General features: G+C 53.8%; 6 protein-coding genes across 6 annotated transcripts in view; 2 read left to right on the top strand and 4 right to left on the bottom strand.

Moving 5' to 3' along the window:
• EAH_00010230 (hypothetical protein, conserved) overlaps positions 1-1538 on the top strand; it is a gene marked incomplete at both ends in the record, with an annotated part of 2355 nt that extends 817 nt beyond the window's left edge. Inside the window, one exon of the mRNA XM_013395164.1 lies at positions 25-1538. Within this exon, the coding sequence (XP_013250618.1) occupies positions 25-1538 (1514 nt within the window). The remainder of the gene's footprint in view (positions 1-24) is intronic.
• Positions 1539-3122: 1584 nt separating this feature from the next.
• EAH_00010240 (hypothetical protein, conserved) lies at positions 3123-5573 on the bottom strand (the record flags this gene model as incomplete). The annotated part of the gene is made up of 4 exons (XM_013395165.1): positions 3123-3412; positions 3555-4652; positions 4770-4884; positions 5259-5573. The coding sequence occupies 4 exons, from the start codon at positions 5571-5573 to the stop codon at positions 3123-3125; spliced, it is 1818 nt and encodes a 605-aa protein (XP_013250619.1).
• A 1258-nt stretch (positions 5574-6831) lies between these two features.
• Positions 6832-8500, bottom strand: EAH_00010250 (hypothetical protein; the record flags this gene model as incomplete). Its single annotated transcript, XM_013395166.1, has 6 exons — positions 6832-6891; positions 7165-7293; positions 7413-7456; positions 7823-7949; positions 8112-8205; positions 8412-8500. 6 exons carry the CDS (start codon positions 8498-8500, stop codon positions 6832-6834), a joined length of 543 nt encoding a protein of 180 aa, XP_013250620.1.
• Positions 8501-8550: 50 nt separating this feature from the next.
• EAH_00010260 (hypothetical protein, conserved) lies at positions 8551-10475 on the bottom strand (the record flags this gene model as incomplete). The annotated part of the gene is made up of 5 exons (XM_013395167.1): positions 8551-8625; positions 8882-9064; positions 9180-9726; positions 9938-10055; positions 10409-10475. The coding sequence occupies 5 exons, from the start codon at positions 10473-10475 to the stop codon at positions 8551-8553; spliced, it is 990 nt and encodes a 329-aa protein (XP_013250621.1).
• A 1754-nt stretch (positions 10476-12229) lies between these two features.
• On the bottom strand, positions 12230-13869 carry EAH_00010270 (hypothetical protein, conserved; the record flags this gene model as incomplete). The annotated part of the gene is made up of 2 exons (XM_013395168.1): positions 12230-12893; positions 13139-13869. 2 exons carry the CDS (start codon positions 13867-13869, stop codon positions 12230-12232), a joined length of 1395 nt encoding a protein of 464 aa, XP_013250622.1.
• Positions 13870-15282: 1413 nt separating this feature from the next.
• Positions 15283-20943, top strand: EAH_00010280 (hypothetical protein; the record flags this gene model as incomplete). The annotated part of the gene is made up of 13 exons (XM_013395169.1): positions 15283-15330; positions 15571-15941; positions 16391-16494; positions 16713-16921; positions 17363-17508; positions 17746-17856; positions 18056-18323; positions 18433-18944; positions 19346-19488; positions 19651-19878; positions 20054-20272; positions 20359-20420; positions 20614-20943. 13 exons carry the CDS (start codon positions 15283-15285, stop codon positions 20941-20943), a joined length of 2751 nt encoding a protein of 916 aa, XP_013250623.1.
• Positions 20944-21141: the final 198 nt, after the last annotated feature.

The raw sequence follows: 21141 nt of genomic DNA on the forward strand, positions 1-21141 counted from the left end.
GGGGGGGGCGTTGCGTTCGTGCAGGCATTTTTGTGGTACCGCAAGGACCAACGTTCTTTGGGCACTTCCGCGACGGTCTGTTGCACGGCTTTTCGTGTTGTGTGTCCCCGTCTGGAGCCACTCGACCGCTGTTAGGGGAGTGGCGAGACGGGGAGTTTTTAAGGGCTTTGCCCGTGCAACCGCGCATTGCAGATTTCTACTCTCGTGCTGCGGAGTCCTTAGACCTCCTGCACTGCCCGTGGGCCCCTGTGCCCATTCCTTTGCCGGACGCCTTCATTTTTGGCATCTTCAAAGAAGACATACCACAGGTTCACGCCCCTCCTCGGACGGAACACAAACTGTGTGCTGCCTCCATACTGGAAGCCCTTCGCGTAGAGCTGCCGAGGAATTTGTTACAAAACGCTGCAGCCGAAGGTGACTGCCATCCTGCGCAACCCCAGCAAACAAAGCTCTCCAACGGGCGGCTTCCAGGCTGCTCGAAGCCCATTGTGAGGAAACGGAAAGCTAGCATCTTAAAGGCCCAAGGCAAAGAGGCAGCCTCAGCAAGCTCCCGGGCCAAGGGGTCTTGCGGCGATGCCTGTGGCACGAACGGAGCGACTTCGGCTCCACGAGCCACGACAACAAAAGCTCAGCTCCTGCGGTGGGAAAGCGAAGCTCGAAAGCTCCCTCGTATTCCACACCTGAATTACAACCGAGTACTCGGCAGGTGGTACGCTAGGGTTCGAGACCCAGCTAGTGGCCGCCGAATATGGAAAGGATATACTTGCGCAGTTCACGGCTTCTTCCAGGCCAGGGACATGGCAATTGACCGGTTGAGGCAGTTCAGCCAGCTTGTCTCGCCCCTGCCCAGCGCAACCCCAGAAGACCCCGTAGCAGCAGAAGAGGGCCAACAGCCCCCTGACGTAGCCACTTCACCTCATCAGCAGCTCCAGCAAGATCAAGGACAAGAAGAACCCTACGGAGATGCTCAGCAGCCCAACGCAGCTGTAGATATATGCCCCCTCTCTGGCCCACCCGAAGTAAGACGACCTTCCGAAGAGGCCTTCACACAAGGGGCCGCTCCTCCTGTCGCTGCAGCGCCAGCACCTGTTTCTGCCACTTGCGACTCTGTGCAACTGGCGCCCTACGACGTGGTTACTCCTTCTACATCAGGAACCCAGGAAGACGGGGGCACTTCAGTAGAGGAGAAGATTACTCCAGGGGACGGGAGGGAAGACAGTCCATCACGCGTTGGACTTTGCTCTGGCAAGGCAGCCGCGCCTGTTGCACTGGAGGCCCCGTGCAGTTCCACCGCTGACGATACAGCTGAGCCGCTGGAATGTGGTTCGAAGTTTTGCAATACTACAAAGGAGCATTCATCTGTCTTTCAGTCTTCCGAACTGGCCTGTGGGGCAGAGACGTCAGAAGGCTCTTGCGTACAGCAGGAAAAGGGTTTCGTGCAGGACGAAGAGAGCATTTCGTGCAGCAGGTTAACAACAGCAGACTGTAGTGATTCTGCACTTAGTCGCTGCACCCCTACATATTATGAAAGTGCCTGAGGGCATCAGGCGCTCCCCCCTCTTCCGGCTCTTGGCTGTTTGAGGCTACGGTTGTCAGGTAGACAAACCTGACTGTTTGTGCATCTGCTGCGTAGGTGCTCCCCCTTTTTCCTGTGCATCTTCCTATGTGCTGCTTTTTATGTATTCTACTGCAGTATCTTGTTGCCAAGGGTAGTGCCTAATAAGATTTTGGATTTCGACACCTGACTCATTTATGACTCTTTTAATGGTGTTAAAGGGAAGATGCTAGGGCTCTTCCATGCATAACACTTGTTCCACTGCAGGTTGGTTGAAGTTGGGCTTTCTCTTAATGTCTTTTCTGCATAATCCCCGCACCTGTCTGTACGGTAAGCACCAGTCGCTAGCTTGTTCGTTGGTTCAAACAGACACAGTCACACTCCATTTGGGATGTCCCTAAGGCCACTGTTGCATGCAGAAGCGGCGCCGAAGCAGGCATTTGTCGGTTAGCCGCACAGTCTGTGAAGCACTTGTGGTTACAGCACGATGGGAACTGAATCTGCCAGCCGCTGTGAGTGTCCCTCTCCCCTGGAGCATGTATGTTCATACATCCCCGCTTACAAGGCTTTGCATAAACTCTCCACTATCGCAAATGAGGCGCAGGTTGGTCCTTTCAGTGCCTTTTGCTGAGCAAAGACTCTTCTACGGATTCAGCAGTGCCGTATGCCGTAAACTTACGGGTGCTAACCCGGAGGTAAAAACGAACTGTGATGTGCACTGCAAATGCTTAGAGGAATGGCAATAATGCAGCTAAATGCGCTTACAGAAACGATACTAAGATACGTCGCAGACGCTGCACGAAGTCAGTGCACTGGCTCACCGTGCTCCGATTGCGTTGTACGTCAGCACTTGGGCAGAGAGAAACTATAGCCGACAAAAGAAACGCGCCGTCATTGATGACGGGAAGGAATATGCTTCCCGGAAGACGAAATGAGCGCGCAAAAGGAGCGCAGAGGGAACAGAAAGAACTGTACCTTCAGAATAGCATTGTGTCTAGTTCATATTTCCGTACACCAAACCCACCCAGTTTTCCGCTTTTTCGCGCTTCCCTGTTCAACACAACTAAAATACAAAGCATTCGGTGCAGAAGCAGGGGCAGCTACGCAGCAGCTGGCAGCAGCCGCTGTAGTTGCTTCTTCGTCTGGGCTTATCTGCGCTGGACTCCTCTGCCAAGGGGCCGTCAGTGTACGCAGGCTCCAGCTCGGTGGCTGCAGGATATTAAGAAGTTCCCTTTATCTATCCTTATTCTCGGAAGGTCTGCTCTCTTTGAGTACCCCAAACGCATTCTCCATTTAAAAAAAAGTACAAAACTATGACTGGACTGTTCGTGCTGCTGCGGCTTCTGCTAACGCAAAGGTGAGGTCACCCGCCATTTCTCCTGTTCGTGCTGCAGCCCCAGGCACACGTAAAAAAAGAGCATTTTGGACAGAAATTGCGGAGGCAAAAATCACAGTCACCTCCTTGGGGATCTCCCTCTAAGGGGTATGCGATTACACCAACACTGCCTTCCCGGTGTTACCCCGATGGATGCGAAGTTCCCAGCGTCGTTCCCCAGCTTTGCGGTTGCTATGGTTGCTGCTCCTGCTCGCCCTGTGTCTGCTGCTTCCTCGGCTGTTCTGGCTGCTGCTCTTGCATCGGCTGTGTATGGAGGCCTAGGAAGTTTTGAGGCGTATGGTGCGTCATTTTTTCTGGAGTCAAGTGCAGAAGGGGGTCCGAACTATCCGCGGAGGCTGGTGCTGCTTCTGTTAGCTTGGCTGGTTCTAGTACAGGGGTTCGTGGGTGGATGGCTAGCGTTGGTGGTGGTACGATCATACAAGGGTTTCTCTTTATCAGCACCATGTGCGCAAAGAAGATATCTGAAACGCACAAAAAGAACAGAAGGAGGATTTCGGGTAATGACTTCCCCTAAGAAGGCATCTACTCGTAAATAACGCCTATTGGCTAGGCGGAAAGCCAAAGAGCCGTCGTCGGGTACTCGCCGCTGCCGCTGTGGCCCACCTTCAATCCACTCGGCCAAGCTGGTTCCTATTATAGGCGTCAGCAGCACTAGTGCGAGAAGCAGCAACGCAGCGGCGCTCTTCATGCCGTGTTGATGATGTGCTTTGTCCTTCTGAGGGCCATCGTGGCGCCGGAGATGCAAAAATGAGTTGCCTGATATAGCCTCAGCGCCGTGATCAACCATGGATGATATGTGGAAGGCGTCACCCGTTGAGTTTTCAGCAGGCGCTTGAAGGACATGAGACAAATGCGAACTTCGCTGTTGCCACCGGAGGCGCTGATTCTCTAAAAACAAGGCGTCTTCCTGCTGCTGCAGGAAGTTCCGTGCCAACTGGGCGCCTCCACCAAGCAGCGGCTTCTGTTGTTGAACAGTGACAAAGGAGACCTCAACTTGCTGCATGGGCTGCCGCTGGGTTGCCAGCAGTAGATTAGAAATTTCATCAAATGCAGCGGGGCCTCGGCTACCATGGAATGCTGCTCCGGAATCAGAAACCATGGCACAGAGGCCCAATGACAGTGCAATACAGAGAGCACCAAGGCTTGCCAAGAAGAAGGATCCCCTAAGCCATAGGGCAACTAGCCACGCACCTTCAGAGGATGCCTTCGTCTGCTGTGAGGGCTCTGCATTGAATTTACGCTCTGTGACTAGAGCCTCCTGGTCGGTCGCTGCTGGCCTTGTAGCTGCTGATGCAGGGCCTCCCACAGTCCTTCGCTGCTGCGCCATAGCTGGCCCCTGTAGGCGCGGGGACAGCTTCTCTCGAAACAGTTGGGCAAAAGCCGCAACAGATGGCGGGCTGCGCGGCTTGCTGGGAGACAGTGACAAAGGCCTTCCTTGTGCCGCATCGCGCGCCAAGTCATCTAAACTGTAAAGGTGGGGGTTCGGTGGACAGAATATGTGGTAGCCTCCCCGAGAAACAGCCAGAAGGAGTTCGAGGTAGTGGCACAGCAGCAAGACAGCAGCAAGAACTGCTGCTGCAATGAGAGGCGACAGCCACCACAGATGACTATAGCCGGCGAAAGCGAAGAAACCCTTAGGTAGAGCGCCTTCCGCCAGCGCAGCTATCAGTTGCTGGGTCCCTATAGTAAAAAACAGAAAGCCTGCAGCGCAGACGGCCCACAACCCACCTAGTGGTACTGGCTGCAGCACCAACTGGAGCAGTATTAGGCAAGTGCAAGCGATGATAGCTCCGAAACTCAAAGGAGCTGCTTGAAGACCGATGCACTTTAGAAGTGCAGCAGAGATGGCGCATGCACAGGAAGAGTACATAAGAGACTTGAGGTGGAAGCTTGCGAAGAGCAGCGCGTTGCCCACGTGGGCTTTCACACTTGTCTGCGAAACCCACACAAGCAGCGACTTTCGAGGTTGGAAGTGGGTGAGTGATATTTTCACCGGCGCCACTCCAAGTGACGCTACGTCACACTGCTTACTATACAAAACATACGCATATAAAGGTATATACCTACAGCATGGGTGCGTGGAAAACGCATGTGTGTTCATGCATAATCTAGATGATGCGCACTGGTACGTGCAAACGCTAGTAGGTATTGAACAAAATATGATCTAAAATTGGCTGGTTTTATCTGTACTGATGCAACCATCTTGCCTTGCGTTTCGTTTGTGAACGTATCAAGTAGGTGTATGCCTGCGTGTCTGCCTGGAGGTGGACTAAGGGCTGTGCGCCCACTGCGTTATCTCTGGCTCACCACCCACGCGACACCAACTGCAGCAATCGAGAAGAAGAGGCAACTGCCGGAGAAGGTGGATAGCAGAATACATCCCGTGAGTCTGAGGTGTCGGTTCTTTTCTGCCGAGTCCGCCCACGGTGCTGCAATGAAGCAAAAGAGGGCGGCAATCAACTGCCCGGTAAGCGCTACGCACCCCGTATATCTCACGGTCTTCCTTAAGGTCCTAACGGACCAGTACTTGAGTTCTAGCTGGTACAGATTGTCGTATTCTCGTGAAAGTGCAACACTGGGTCTGTCATCTTTGCCCTTAAGAAGGGATGCTGGGTCCTCCATCTTTGCGTCCGAGCAACTTGTCTTTTTCGACCTCCTCAACAGGCATACCCCCCCAGACAGTCTGATTCTTCAGCATATAGAATCTGTTTAGGTTTCAGCCAAACAAAGCACCTGAGCAGGCGGGTGCTCAAGGGACAGACCAACCACTGACGAGCCCTCTGGGCCACAGGCCACAGACGAATCCGCCTGCAGGCGCGCCTCCACCTCCTACTTCTTTTCTAGCATTACACAACACAGATCGACGCCCGCCTTATAAGAAAGAAATGAGTACCATTACGTGCCGAACGAGCTGGTCCTATGTGAGCGACAGCCAAATGGGCCCTCTGTGGGACGGCCCAGGCTGTGGCAGGTAGATGCTTCTCTGGCCCTGTCTTTCCGAGTATATGAGTCATTTGCATCTAAAGAATCAGTCTATTACTCAAGGAAAAGTCAAATCAAACTCTGAAGACGCCCCAGAAGCTTGCCATGTCTCCAGGCAACAGGGGGCCTTACTCGCTTTGGTTGGCTGGCTGCGATGGGCAGAAGCACGAGACCCTTAGTTGGGTTGTGCGGAATAAAATAACATCAGGTTTTTACTCCACTAAGAAAAAATTGATTAAGATTTAAATGTCCAAGGACCACCTATTAGCCCCGTTTCTCCTCATTCAGAGCAACGACCGCCTGGTGGTCCACACTCGCCCGATGCTCCCGGCTGCCTGTCGGCGGCTGCCTAGAACTTAACTCGAGTGAGAGTGCTTGGCTTAAGTGGTTTCGCTGCTGACAAATTCGCTACTAAGACAACCTCAGCCTTTCGATTTTGCTATAAGAAGCCCTATGCGCACTCCCCCCATATACTGTGCCAGTCACGGTTTTGGGGTGTTGTGCGTAGAAAAATGCATCTCCTGTGGTGCCTACTGCTAGGAACCGTACGAACACTGAATGTGTTGCAGCCGCCTATACCTTAAGGTCACCCGAATTGCTTTCTGCAAGGCGACATTGCAGCAAAGCGAGCTGCTTTTCAACGTTCCCTACCTCGCAAGCACTCTCTGCAAATGTGCAACACCAGCTCAAGCTTATGAGCCCAGATCCTGAAATTTTTCTCGGTTTGATCGTTTATATGTCTTGGCAAGCCCTTATGGGCGTTCAGACGCAAGGTGCTGCGGCCCTCTTCTACTGCTAGTGCTTGTGGTGCTTCATCGCCGCTCGCACAAAGGATTGAAGGCACCACAGAGATTCAAAACTTGCACAGATAAACTCATTGGAAAAAACAAATTAAAAGTCATAGCTCCTCAACTACACTCTCCCGCCGCCAGCGCCCAGCAAAGTCGAGCTTCAACACCTGAAAACAGCAAGCACCAAATGAGCTTTCCGTCAGCATCGTCAGCACTAATGCACCACTGGGCCCCGCTTCGTCCCCCACCTCTCGTCTTCCCCGTCCTTAATGCCCGGGCGTTGACCGTGCAAGTTAGCCCATCTACTGTTCCCGTTGTTGCTTTCTAAGCAGAACTCCCTTGGGCACCATTAGTTTTTATGACGGCAATTAGAATTTAGTACGAGTGCCCCTAGCAAAGAGCAAAGAGCTGTCCTGCTGGCTAGTAGGGAAGAAGATTACCATTTGCTTTCTGAAATTGGCCGCATCTCCTTCCGAGGCTACTGGGGAACAGCCCTCCGCCAACTGGGTGGCCAGCATGCAGCACAGAACGCCCGAGTCTCTTGGGTCGTTCCTTTTGGTGACATTAGGCTGAGGAATACGCACAGATCAGCAAGCAGGACAACCCTCCATTGCTTTCGGCGTGTTTTAAAGCTTGAATTGGCGCAGACTGAACTCATGAAGGGAAGAATCCAAGCGGGATGACGCACCTCTGAAGCGAAGTTTGCTCGATGAAGACTGGACAATTTCCGGCCTGGACGAAAAAAGTCAAACACTCGCAAAAAGAGTACCTCCTGCGCTTCCACGTACACTGGACCACTGGCAGGTTGTCTGCGCAGGCTGTGACTGTATGAGCCTGTGCCCAGCCTTCTGGGTTGAGTAGCCCTGTCTCACCATCAACCCTAGCAAGCTGCTTCACCAGGCGCAACATGTTTGTCATGGGCACCTCCCCTGGTTCTCCGAATGGGTCGAACCAGCGCAGTAAAATCAAAACGGAGTTTGGGCCCTTACTGCAGCACAGCAGCTCTCCGTGACGCACTCAGAATTCGCGTCCCGGCAGCAGCTCACATAGGGGAACAAATAGCTGCGTTATTAGAAGAGCTACATAATTCCTTCACACCAAACTCTGTCATACTCGTGTGCCCCCACATGATATCAAGGACAATGAGGCAGAAATGATTGCGGCTTTTCATGAGTGGGAAGATGGCTATATGCTTCTCCAGTATCCGTTGAGCCTCCATGGCTCCCTGACGCCAGAAATGCAACAGATACAAACTACAGATGAAACCGAGGCATCCCACTGCTCTGCGAGCATAGAAGGCTACAGCAGCGCCATTCTTGAACCCTCCTTATCTAGCATCCGGCACGGAAATATTCCCAGACTCCCGAACAAGGCTAGCTTTGCTCACCAGCAGTTGTTCTCTGTCCGTCGCGGAGAAGGAGGGGCTGAGCAGCTTCGAAGCCACTTCGACAGGCAGGCTCGTGTGCCTTGGCCGCTTCCGCCTGCATAGAGCACGCATAACCCTATGGCCAACGGTTTGAGGAAAAACCCATTGTGCCGCAGGTGTCCGTGCACCTGACGTGCAGGAATATCAGCTACTCCTGAGATCATTCCTACTTGCTGTCGGTCATCGGAGTCTTGTTGATCTGCAAAAGCCACGTGCACAGCAGGAGCAAGCTACAGGCAAGAGTGCGAGGCCCCGTATCACTTGCAGTCTGGTTGCAGGGAGGCCTTGTGGGCCCTCAACTGTGTACCTCTGGCTACTGCAGATGGCAGCTGCTCAACGCTGCTCTCCATGGGCAAGCTAGCTTAAGGGACATCAGGGCCTGTTGGGGAGAGACTTCACCTCAAGCACCCGCATGTAAATGTCTACGAGTTTGGAGGTCAACGCCTTGTATTGAACGATGGATTGCTGCTCTTCCCTGACCACGCAGAGACAAATGCGCAGAAAAAGAGATGTGCACCTTTAGCAGCAGATCATCTGCAACATCTGTAGAGAATATATGTTCTTCTCTCCTCCGGCTGGCGTATGGTGCAGATCGTGAGGCCTCAAATTGCTGTGTTAGCCCTACGAAGTGACTGTCATTCCCTCTATTAGGAAAGGACGAAAGCCCGAACTTTTCCATCGCCGCAAGATAGTGCCAAGCAGTTCTTCCTCTGCGGACATAAGATGCCTACACTAGCCGAGTTGAGCAACTGATGCTGCTCTTGATGCTGCTGCCGTTGTTTCTGGATATATGAGAGGTAATGAGCCAATTTGAGGCTTCCAATATCCAAAACAAACTGCACCAGCCCACCTGAGGCGGTCAAATCCCTGATAGTCTCTCCGCACGGTTCATAGCGTCGGTTGATCTTCGATACCTGTGAAGAGAAACAAAGAACAGTCTTCTATATATCTCGCCGAGCTTTAAACAAATGAAGGTGCCTCTTGAGAGCAGGAAACAGTCCGCATAGGTCTTCCCATGAACTGGCTCACCGCTTTGTAGATTGCGGACATCGGCAGCGTGGAGCCCTCGAGCTGCTTGGGCGAAATGTGCCAATGCAAGCGTGGCATGCTGCTCGTTGCAGCATCTGCTTGGCCTTCATCTCCGCTGGCCTCTCCCTCGCTCCAATCACTCTCGCTTAGCTCGTCAGGTTCTTGCAGGCCCCCTGAATGCAGTCTTGGCTTTTGCTGCACCTGATCCTCTCCAGAGGGCTGCGCCTCTGGCAGCAAAGGCTGCTTCGCTTGCGCTTTATCGTCCGAATCTCTAGGTAGCTGCGGCTGAAGACGTTCTGAGTCCGCGTAGCGGTGATTTCGGAGCCCTTCCTGCTGCCTCTGCTGCTGTCCTTGAGCCTCATAATCCGAACTGTCTCCTGTAAGGCCCTCCGCAGTTGCATCGGGCCCCCGATGGGCGTGCTCCCGTTGTAGGTGCTGCTGTTGCCGTGGCAGCTGCTCCCCGTGACCCCTGGTCCTCAAGGAAACCTCCTTTTCCTCGACCGCCTTGGGCAGAGCCCACCAGAAGCCGCTCGGGCCCTCCCCTTCTCTGCAGACAAAACATAAGAAGTGGCAATGACTGTTTGCAGCCGCCAAAAGGCGACTCACATTGCATAGCCAAAACAACAAGCCAACGCTTCCAGGGCCCCTCTGTCTCTGCAAGGCCTCTGGACCTGCGCAAGGAATCCTCAAGAGCAAAAAGCAGAATTAGGAGAGGCCTAGCTGGCCGCTTGTCCGGGTGACCCAGTGGGAAGACGCACGGCGTGGGGAGTTCCGACAGGGAGAGGGGCCGCTGATACCGAGGGGAAGGAAAGAGACAGCCAGCAGCCCCGGAGTTACCCAGCGCAGCTGCTGTGCCTTCATTCGGCTGTATGCCTCCTGCGACACGCCAGCACGCAAAGTGGCCTTCGCTAACGTCCCTCTTATTTAGACAGGCCACGTATGGGTGGGAGTCAGAGAGCTAGAGCCAAGCAGAAGACTCTAAGACGATGCATTGGGAAAATGATAGAAGGGCGCAATTGCAGCAAATGATACAGGCGGGCGAACGAAGAAAGCAAGGAGGTTTTTCGCCGAGGCTCAGGCATACAAACAAACAGATATGAAGGCGAAATGGGGAGGAGAGACAGGAGCAGCAGAGCGTTGTAGGAGAAGTGGAAAATGCAAAAGCAGGAGAGAGTACAGCCAGACAACCGAGAGAAACAGGGCCGCTGTGCTCTCGGTGCTGTGCCCACCTGCAGTGTGTGCTGGGTGGCTGAGCAGCCCCAGCAGGGCTGTCAATCCCACTACATGTTTGAGCATGTTGACACTATTTTATATCTCTGTTTTGATGTTTCTTGTGTGCTGTAAAGGGCCGTTGATGGCCTGAGGGCTGCGGCGGCCCCTGGAGGACGTCGGGCCCCGAAGGCTTTCTTGTGCTGCGTATTTAGTGGCTTCCAGGGTTTATTGAGGTGTACAGGCACTGCAGCGGGAAAGAAAGCGGCAGCAGCCTTGCTGCCCTTGGAGCCCAAGGGTCGCCGCCGACAGAGGGCCACGGATATTATCGGGGCCTCCTGCGTTCGCCTTCTTCCCTTTTTAGAGGTATTCCGATTCAAAAGAAACACTAAAAATCCGTTTTCAAACTAATGCACTGGCCGAGGAAACAGGAAACGACACAGAGACCTCTTGCCGCAAACAAAGGGTCCACTGGGGCCGGGGCGGTCTCTTGCATGTGTGAGTGGGCAGCAGGGTCATGCAATGGGTTTCTGGTGACTTGTGGATTAAAAAGAGCAAATGCCTGTCTTTTATTTGGTTCACTTTTTCAAAGATCTGCAAAGCTCGAGAGAAACGACCAAAATACTGTCGGTAATGGTGGGTCCTCACAGAGAACACCCCGGCGTATTTATCTCGGAATCCCAAATTCTTCGTATGGTGTAGATAATATATACAAATATGCATACCTATACTTATGTATATTATTATATATGGAGGTGTGATTGGGTTTCTATATTTGCATATGTCTTGCACTGCGCTTGAAAAAAAGCTAGAGCTAAGGACATACCTAAATATGTCCTTGGCTCAAGTATTGACTGGGGGTGGGGACAACAACCACCGAGATAATGGCACGTTTTTGCCTGCGCCTCCGTCCTCTGTCACAAGCCATTTCAAAGGAAAACAAATGCATGGGAGCGAATCCTCAACCGAGTATTTGCCCTAAGTGGGCTTGAATACCAACGCAAGAACGTGGCGTTCTGCCGAGCAATATGTATAGCATGCAACTACTATAGGTGTATTATATAGACTATATATAAATATTGCTCACAAATGCATTGCTCATATATATACACAAATATATGGTGCCGTGGTTTGCCTCGGTGGACGCATCCCAGGGACCTAGTTAACCCATTCGCCCCGTGGTAAACAAATAAAACTCAGCAGAAGACCACCGACGATAGTACACCAGCTGATACGAGTCTTTTCTGGTTGTTTAGACCCTCCCCAAGTGGTTGAGCCGTAAGCCCCGAAGAGCCCCAGGGGCCCGCCAAACGACCCCATTGCCCTAAGAGAACCACTGTTATGGATGGTTTAATGAAGGGCTATGAGGCAGCCTCCTCAGGCAGCCATAAGCTAGGCTCACCTGAAGGCCGTGAGCGTGAATAAGGGGCTGAACCCATGCAGAGGTCACCGACTACGGGCCATGTACTCCTCGGCTCAGCGGGTCTGGACAGGCAACAGCACTTTTTCGAGCGTAATGGCGTGTCTGCGTTACTTAGTTGGGCTCAGAAGTTTTGAGCACAGACCAGCTAGTCTTTGCTGCCTGTCTGTTGTATTGAACCCCTAGTCTAGTGCTGAGCCGAAATCGCAACGGAGAAACAAACACTGCATAAAGCCTTGTACTGCTGCTGAAACCCCTTCTATCTCTACGGCGAGGGACTCTGGAGGCGTAAATCTGTCTCGGTCTTTTTGTCATTTTGGTAGTTAGCGTGTGCAGCTACAGAGGTTGCAAGGTCGGCACGGCGACCCCCCCAATGAAGAGTCTCACATTCATTTGCAAGAATTATAAGGCCAGGGGAAAACTACGGCAAGACCGCGTGGGGAGGCGGGGGCACGAGGATTTTTGTGGGCTCTAAGGGAGGAGGGAGGGGTAACGGCAGAGGAGAAGGGACGGAGGCATCGAAAACCGGTTCAGCGGCATAGGTTTCAACAATAGCCTGGGGGTGCGCGTGGGTGGTGGCGGCATGGTGGATAGCGTCGCATACGGCCTTATCTCTTTTTTTCTGTCTCCTTTTTCTTTTGCATGCGTCTACTTTGTGCCCGAAGACGCGGCCAAACATAATGGCAGCAGCGAAGAGACATAGCACAGTCTGCGCAGCAGCTAGCTGTACGAGGGAGGCCACGCCTATCTTGTGCCCTAGGGCCCGAGCCCACTGCTTAATGTTCACCAGCCGCTTCAGCTGTACTACAAGAGGCGTCTCCGAGTGGATGCGGTTGCTGTAGACGATAGTATACGTCTCCTGGGCAGCGGACCAGGCTAAGAGCGCCACGAAAGCCGACGCCCCAAACAGCCCCATCAACACCGCCAAACGCCAACGCCCAAAACACCCGAAGTTCAAACTCAACAAGCAAGCGAAAGACAAAAACCCAGAAGGAACTCCAAACACAGGCGGCGCCATACCTCCTACCGCAGCCTGCAAGAGCAGGAAGCTCACCGCCCAAGACACAATTAACGCAAAAGACGTCCTGAAACACAAACATACAAACTATACACCCTAGATCGTAGGCCGTAAATCCTCGCAGTCAGACTGCAAACACCGCTGCAACAAGCGACTACACCAACTCCGCAACTCCGCAAGACCCTGTTCAATGTTGTGCTTGAAAGCTAACGATGAGTGACAGAAAAAAGGTCTTGTCTGTGCTTAGAATGAGTACAGGGCGATGATGATGCCTTCGAATGCTTTGAGCTGTGCATGCGTGGGTGTACGTACACTGTGGCTCCGACCGCAGTGTCGTGGCAAGTGGCTCTCGATGCTCGAGCGCTAGCCCCTGTAGCTGCAGCGAGCATAACGCCTGCAGCTCGAATCATGACCTCGTGTGTCTTAACAAAAAGAAGGGTGCCGTAGTTGAAAGGCGCAAGGAAGGCATTGATATTTGTGCCCCGCAAGCCAGACTGCGCCACTGCGTAGCCGGCTAGCCATGTAGCGCATGTGGCAGCTGCCCCGAGGCATATGAAGGCCTGAACGATGCTCAAGCCGCGCATGACGCGGGCCCATTTGCAGCAGCCCAGGAAAACGGCGATTGCTGTTGCCCCCGTCGTCAGCACACAGAATAACAGCAACAACGCAGCAAACACGTATGCGAGGCACCAGGCGTAGGTCTTCGGGTCTCTCTGCAACAAATACGTGTAAATGGCAGGCAGTTCCGGGTCGAACGAACTCGGCTTCAGCCCGTGGAGGCGCTTGCCATTGCTAGCAGCAGCCAGTAGCAGAAAAACAGCTCCCAGCTGCAGACCTAACGATGCAGACACCAGCCCGAGCGGCGGGAGACATGGCAGCAGGCGGCAAGACCACTGCCTATTGGAGCTCTCTGTCGAGAGCTCTGAATCCACAGAGTACAGAGGATACGCTACAGAGAAGGCGCAGGGGTCAAGCACCTCGTCGGGGTCTGCATAGGCCACCCCAACGTCGTCCCCCCAGGCCACATCAGGGGGAGCTATCATGGGGCTCTACTCAGGGGCGTGCGGCGGTGCATGCTATTGGTTTCTCAGCTTGTCCCCCTACGCCGCCTCCAGCAGCACCTCCTGCCCAGCAAGCTCTCAGCTGGAAAGGAAGGCAGCAGCTGCATCAGCCACATGCCGCCCGACGCTCGGAGACAGTCGCCGCTGCTCCCGCTGGCTTGCCTGTTCGCTATTAAAACGCTTCACATCTTTATGCTGCTCAGATGGCAGGAAATTGCTCAATATTTTGTATAATTGTTTTTTTCGCACGGTAGGTAACAGTTAGCTCTGCTGTGCGCCTGGGCTCCTCGACCGCAACTCCTGTTCCCTCTAGGGGAAGGCTTGCACGCGCACTGCGTGCTTCTGGTGAAGATCACTTTACTCGCAGTTTGTCTTTTCTCCTCCTACCTGTCTGCATCCGTGTGCGTGCGCGTCTTCTTATCTGTCTCTTTCTTGGTTGTGCGTGGCTATCTAGGGGGGCCTGGGACCGCCTGGCTGTAGGCAGGTCCCGCAGCACCAACGACAAGTTACCAGGCTGTGTACCTCTATAGAAAAACTAAATTTTGTCCCCATTCATAGATATTACCTGCTCTTGCGGAGGAGACACAAAAAGAGGCACCCTTGGAGGGAAAGCAAGCCAGGCTGGAGTTGGGATGCATGCGCGGCGGCTGCAGGTGGCGAGTTTGAAAAGGGGGCTCTACTAACTGCAGATAATTAATCTAAATTAAAAATGGAAGCATTTAATTTATTTACTTTTAACTGCTTGCTTACAAGAATTCAGCTTAAGGGTGTACGCAGGATCTAGGGCCCCGCGTCCCCCGCAAGCAACAGCAGTCGTCGTAGAGCAGTCCTCGTGTCTCTGTCTCTCAGGCGCCGCTCCTGTGATATATGCAGCGCTCCCTTTTCGCGGTATATGTAGGGTTTACCGTTAGGGCATAGGGTTTAGGGACGAAGAGCAGTGCGTGGTGAGCTACCGGCTTAGGGCCTCAGATCAACAATTAACTAAATTGCAGTCTGCATCATGGCGGCTCGCCCTGGAGATGGAGCCGTGTTGCTCCTCTTCCCCGAAATTCTTCGGCAGAAGAAGGTAGCCAAAGCCACTCGTCTATTTAAGACACGCGGCAAGCCCAAAAGAAACACAGAGAAAGGAAAGAAACATTGAGTTTATTGTACACTATGACACAACCCGAGCTGCATAGGTGGACAACGTTCACTGTACGAAAAGCGAGACACCGACTGAGCTCCCACGGGTAGCAGGGGACGCGGCTCAATGCCCTACAGCTCTATATATATATATATATATATATATTGTGTGGATCTGTATATAGTCTTTCTCTCCAAATATATATATATATATATATATATGGATACATACATGTTGATCCGCATAAGTGGGGAGTGGGAAGGGGAAAGAAAATGGGCATCTGTGATGCAGCGGCAGCCGAGTTGATCTTTAAACTGTCCGTACACCTCAATAGCACAGTGCTTGGCGCGTTGTTAGGGGCCGGACGTGGAAGAGTTGCTGCTGGACACATGCTACGACATCATAAAGACAAAGACCTTCGCCTTCACAGAGGTACTGGGCAGCCCTTACAATCGCGCCTGCCTGGTCCCTTCCTGCAGACGGCTCTTTCTACAGGGTACCCTTTAGAGTTTGAGGGTTCAATGCTTAGGGTTTAGGGTTTGGGGCGCTGACTGCCACAGGAAGAAGCAAACGAGGCCCTGCCAGAGACACCTGAAGGGTGGAATCGCGATGAGCTTATTGAGGAACTCACCCGCGGCCTCTCTACAGTCATTCTGCTGCAGCACCCCCTGGGCAAAACCCGCAAACGGTTGGCTGAGTCCCTTGCTGCAGCAGCTGCCGCTCCAGCACATGCTGGAGTAGCCCATGCAGCAACTGCTGAACCAACAATTGAAGCAGCAGCTGACGCAGGTGATGATGCAGCAGCTGAAGCAGACGACGAAGCGGCTGCCGAGGCGGCAGATGGGGCAACTAATGAAACAACTGATTCCGCATCAGCTGAAGCCGCCGCTGAGGCATCTCAGGAAGAAGATGAGACAGGCCTGGTAGAGGCGTGAGGCTCACGGGCCACCCGGTCCACAACGGGCGTGGGCGAGGGGAGGTGGCGGTTAGACGTAGGCACAAATAGGCGGCACAAATACGCGCAAGAGGCAGAAAAAGTGGAGACAAACGGACGAGCACCCAACGACAAACACACAAACTCAAGCAGACAGTGACAGACAAAGATAGAAGGATAGTGACAGCAGCCAAAGGACCAGATTATGAAGGGACAAAAAAAATAAAGAGTAGCAGAGAGTGAAAAAGACTAAACCATACTGATGGAGCGGAAACACAAATAACACAAAGACACAGGACAAAAACGCAAAAAATGCCGAGGCAGCCAGGCTGTTGCTGCAACGCGCTAGGGCGGGAAACGACGCAAGGCGCTGAAGCCAGATGATCCCAAGACAGAGAACAAGAAAAAAGGAATAAATGCGTTCGCTGCTACTCGTGGTTTTGCAGGTTCCGCAAGGCTTTCTGTATTGGGGCCTCCACGCGGCAGCAGTTCTACCTCAGCAGCTGCGGCTGGACCTTCGAGCGAGACGTCCTCTTCTTCTACCCGTCGGGTCCGGTTTCGAACCTAAGACTGCTCCTGCTGCTGCAAAAGCTGCTGGCGCTGTTGCTGCAGTAACAGCGACTGATCATGCTGTGCTGCGCCTCTCACAGGGCAGGCAGCCTCTTGGGAGAGAAAAGCGGCATCCGGGCCGTCCGGGCCCTCTTCATTCTGTTGTTGCATGCGCTGTTGCTGGTGCTGTTGCTAATGCTGCTGTTGCTGCTGCTGCAGTGAAATCATCTGAGGTTGAGCGCTCAGTGCTGCTTCTGAAGCCTGACGTAACTGCTGCTGCAGCAGCAGCAGAAGCTCGAGGGGAGCCCTGCCCCGAGCGGGCTGTGGAGGCCCTGCTGCTGGAAGAGGGCCTCACGGTTTTGGCCTCCGTTGAATTTCAACTGCACAAGCAGGACATTGCAAAACTCTTCCCCAGTCGCATCGGGAAGGTATCTACCCCCCAGACCCTCCTGTAGCAGCAAAGGCACTCCTGTAGGGGTCCCATGGCCCATAATGCAAACGTGAAAGGCCCTCTAGGGCCCCACTGGCGCCCTTTTTGGGGCTTCCATAGACCAAATAACTCAGTTGTTGGGGAGCCAGCTCCTTTGCAACCGAGCCCTTGGGTTTTGTAAGGATCCGTGTTGAGACATCGAGCATCCTTAAAGCCCTTTGTGGCCCACAAACTAGTGTATTGGCGCTCTTTGGATTTGTCAGAAGGCTTGACGATGCCTAGGGTGTCAGTCCCTTTTTGAGTTGGTGAACGGCTTTGCCGCTTGAAACTCCCCGTTTCTGCCGCTGCTGCTGGGATGCTGGGAGCCCATGGCGGATGCTGCTGCCGCTGCAGCAGCAGAAGGTGAATCTTCTTGGCTTGCGGGTGTTTGCGATTGCAGCCAGACTACCCCGAGATGGAAGCCTTCTTGTGCGAAGCTTCGGGTTGCAGTGAGTCAAACGCTGCCCAACGAAATCAGCCCGGGAAAGCAACACCAGCAACGCAGGCAACAACACCTGCTACCGGTGCTGCTGCAGTATGCCATTAGTGAAGCGTGAAATGCTAGCGTCCAGTTCGCTTTTCCCGCGCTCGGCTCCTTACCTTTTGTGTTTCCGTTGAATCTTTCTGGGCTGTAGTTAGCTGCAGCTGAAACAGCAGCGGTGACTGTTGTGGTTTTGTCTTCTTAGAGGCCATTGCGGTTGAAGGCTACGATGCACTCCGCCGCTTGCGGCAGTTGTGCGGCCCCCCAGACCCAGCGAGGGCTGCCGTTCTGCGGCCGTACAGCTTGCGTGCTCTGTGTGGGACATCGCTCCTGCGAAATGGCTTTGTAAGCAGCAGTAGGGACAGCATCATCAACAACAACTGCAGCAGCCCTGCAACAGAGCTCTTGCTATAGTGAAATCGCTGGCGCGTGTACATCCGAACAAGATCCTGCGTAGTGCCCCTAATGGTGACCTGGCTGCCCGTTCTTTGTAGCTGCTATAGTGGGGCTCCTCATGCCGTTGCGGGGACCCTTGATGCGTTTTCTGCTGCTGCAGCATGCCCCCAAGACCAGGGGAGAGGCCACGCGTTTCTTAGAACTGCTGTTTGGCAGTCCGCCACACCCACAGCCTCTTATCCGCGCTCAACGCACCTTTGCCGTCTTTTTGATGAAAGAGCTGCAGTTACTGCAGCTGCCGCAACAGCAAACGCACAATATGGCGCACCAGAGAGAGCCGCAGGGGCAGCAGCAGCGACGGCTGCATCAAGAGCGGGAACAGAAACAACAGGGGATACGCAAGCTACTGAAGCAGAGGGGTTTTTATATTCTCTGGGAGAAGGAGGTTCAACTAAACAAAGAGACGGTCGGCCTTCTTTGCCAGGTGAGGCATCCCTACACCTGCGGCTGAAACTGTTGCTGCTACTCCTGTTGCTGCTGCTGCAGGCATATGCAAATGACTTTGCATGCAGCGGCTGCCTCGTGTCCTTCAGGAGTGGCAGGACAGGCCTGACTATCCTTCCCTTACCGCCTCACTTGAGGGTCAAGAGGCATGGGCGCTACTGCTCGCTCGCACCGGTGCTCCCCGGGTGTTTGCTGATCTTCTGGGACCTCACTGCCCCATGCCATTCGGCGCTGCTGCTGCTGCTTCTGCAGCAACAGCAGCGACAGCCGCCGCAGCAGCGGCGGCGGCCGCCAAGGCCTTGAGGTCTAGACAGAACGGCACCAGCACCAGCGAAGAGATTGTGGCAGCAAACCTGAGGGCGGAAAGGGCGGCAGCAACAGCCGCAGCAGCAGCAGCAGCAGTGGGGATGCCGCGGCAGGGCAGTCTGTGCGGTATGGCTCGCCGCTGTGTTGGCTTCGCTGCAGCAGGCGAACAGGAAGCAGCAGCACTTGCGACCGCTTGCTCTGCTCGGCAGCTGCCACTGCTTCTGCTGCCTGCTGCAACAGACACAGCAGCTTCGTATCTCTTAGAAGCAGCGGCCACAGGCCAACGCCCCTTAGCGTACGCGCCGCTCGAGTGCTTCATATGTAACTGTTGTCATTCCATGTGCTGCTGCTGATAATTTTTCCACTCTCTCCCCTTCCGGCCGCTACTGTTGATGCGGCTGTTGCTGCGGCCGTCACTGCTTGTTGGGAGTGCAAAGGCTGCTGTCTCCGCTGCTGCTTGTGAGGTGCAGCCTGGCGGATTGGCGCGACGGCAGCGAAGGTCCACAGACCCTTGAATCGTTGCTGCTCAAGTGCGTCTGCACAGCAGCTACCGCTCTGATGTTAACGTGCCTGCTGGTTCTACCGTCCTGCTGCAGCTTTTGTCAGGGTTATTGCTGATTTGGCTTCTTTCTGCTTGCCTTGTGCCCGACCTGTTGATGCTGCTGCTGCTGATGCTTTTTCGTCTTTTTTCTGCAGGTGCCTGAAGGCCCTCTGCAAGCAGAACCCACGGCCGGAAGGTCTGGAGGCGGTCGCCTGGATAGGGAGATGGCTGGCGGCCGAAGTTGAAAGAGATAAACAGTCAAAGCAGGCGATTGCTGCCACAGCTCAGCTGGCCAGCAGTAAGCTCTGAGACCAGGGGCATAGGATTTGGGGTTTAGGGCTTTCCTTGAGGGTTTTAGGTCGCGACGTTCGGGGGGGACAGTTTCCGTAGCTTCATTTTTGGTCTCTGCATCCGCTGCTGCTACCGCCTCTGCCTTTTGGTTGCATAGGGGTGCGCCCAGGGGAGGATGGAAAGGCTGCAGCAGCGCAAGAGCAGCTGCAGCAACAACAGCAAGGCACCCTAGAGCTGCAGGAGACAATTCCGCGTCAGCGAAAGCTCCGAGTGGAGAACAGCACGAAGGGATTCCGCGTGGTTTTATTCGTGGGTGACGAGCAGCAGCTGCAGCAGCAGCAGCAGCAACAGCTGCAGCAGCAGCCAGGAACCGCTGTTATCCCCATCCTATCGGCGGGTACGATTTCAATTGAGTGCACTTTCTCAGGAGGTGACCGAGAAGCAATGCAAAGAGGTTTCCTGGAGCATGTATTGTTTGATCGTTTATCTCAACTGACATTCCTGTCTTTTAAATGGCCTAATCCGAGCATACTGGATATACGTTTGCTTAAGCTGCTGGGGTGTACTTACAGCTGGGATTCTTCGAGAGGCTGCGAGAAGCGAGGAACCCGCAAAGGCTCTGCGGTCTCTGCTGATATCCAAGCTATCTCAGCTCAGGAGCAGCAGCAGTAGCTGCGCCGGCAACAGCAGCACCGCCATTCTCTCAATAGAACAGGATCTGGGGAGCTCAGAATGGCAGCTTTTGACTGCGGCGCTCTCTGAAGTGCAGCCGCTAACTGTGATTCCTCAAGGTGCGATCCCCTATTCATTACACAGCAGCAGATTCACCGCGTGAAGCAACATCACCATGCCTGCTTGCTGTTGCTGCTTTCTGCAGGGGTTGCCGTCTCCGGTGGAGCGGCCGCTTCAGCCCTTGCAACTGCAAGGGCCACCGGACGGGTAGGGACTGGTTGGAGCTCAGCACTACTCCGTAGACACTAAGCAGAAAAAATTACTTGCTTCGTCCAGGCAGTTAGTTATCCCTTATTGGACAATTAAACAAGCAACAAGAAATTCCCTTTCGATAGGACCTAGAGCCAAGAGTATGGGATTTAGGGTTTGGGGTCTAGAGTTTGTTTTGGGTGCTCCACAGCTAATCAACCACTGCAGAAGCGCAGACACTTGTGCTGCTGTTGCTGCGGCTCTGCGGCCTTCCGTCGTGTTCGTTTTTGCCGACCCTGGACTGCCTCTGGAGCGGTTGCTGCAGCGTCTCTGCTGCTGCTTCGGTTTGGCCCACATTGATATGGAGAAGCTGTCTGCAGCAGCAGCGGCTCTTGCTGCTCCTGCAAGGAGTGGCGCTGCTGCTGCTGCTAAGCACAAGAATTCGCATGCTCCCATCCCAGCTGCTGTGACATGCCCTGCCTTGCTGGAAAAAATAGCGGCGCTGCAAGAAGAAGGCACGGGCGCAAAACCTAATACCTAAGCCATAAAGTCTAAACCCTAAACCCTAAACCTCAAAAACGTGGTCTTCATCTGATGTGAAAGTGGGTCGGTGCTAGTTAGAACGGGGAGGGTCAGGGCCCTTTATTGTTGTAGGACTGCCATGCGACTAGAAGTTTCGGTCGGGAGTTTACGGTTTGTTGCTCGTGGCTTTTATTCTGAGCCTCAGAGATTAGGGTTT

Source organism: Eimeria acervulina, genomic scaffold (genome assembly GCF_000499425.1).
Source record: "Eimeria acervulina Houghton genomic scaffold, Eah_scaff52, whole genome shotgun sequence".
Lineage (NCBI taxonomy): Eukaryota > Apicomplexa > Conoidasida > Eucoccidiorida > Eimeriidae > Eimeria > Eimeria acervulina.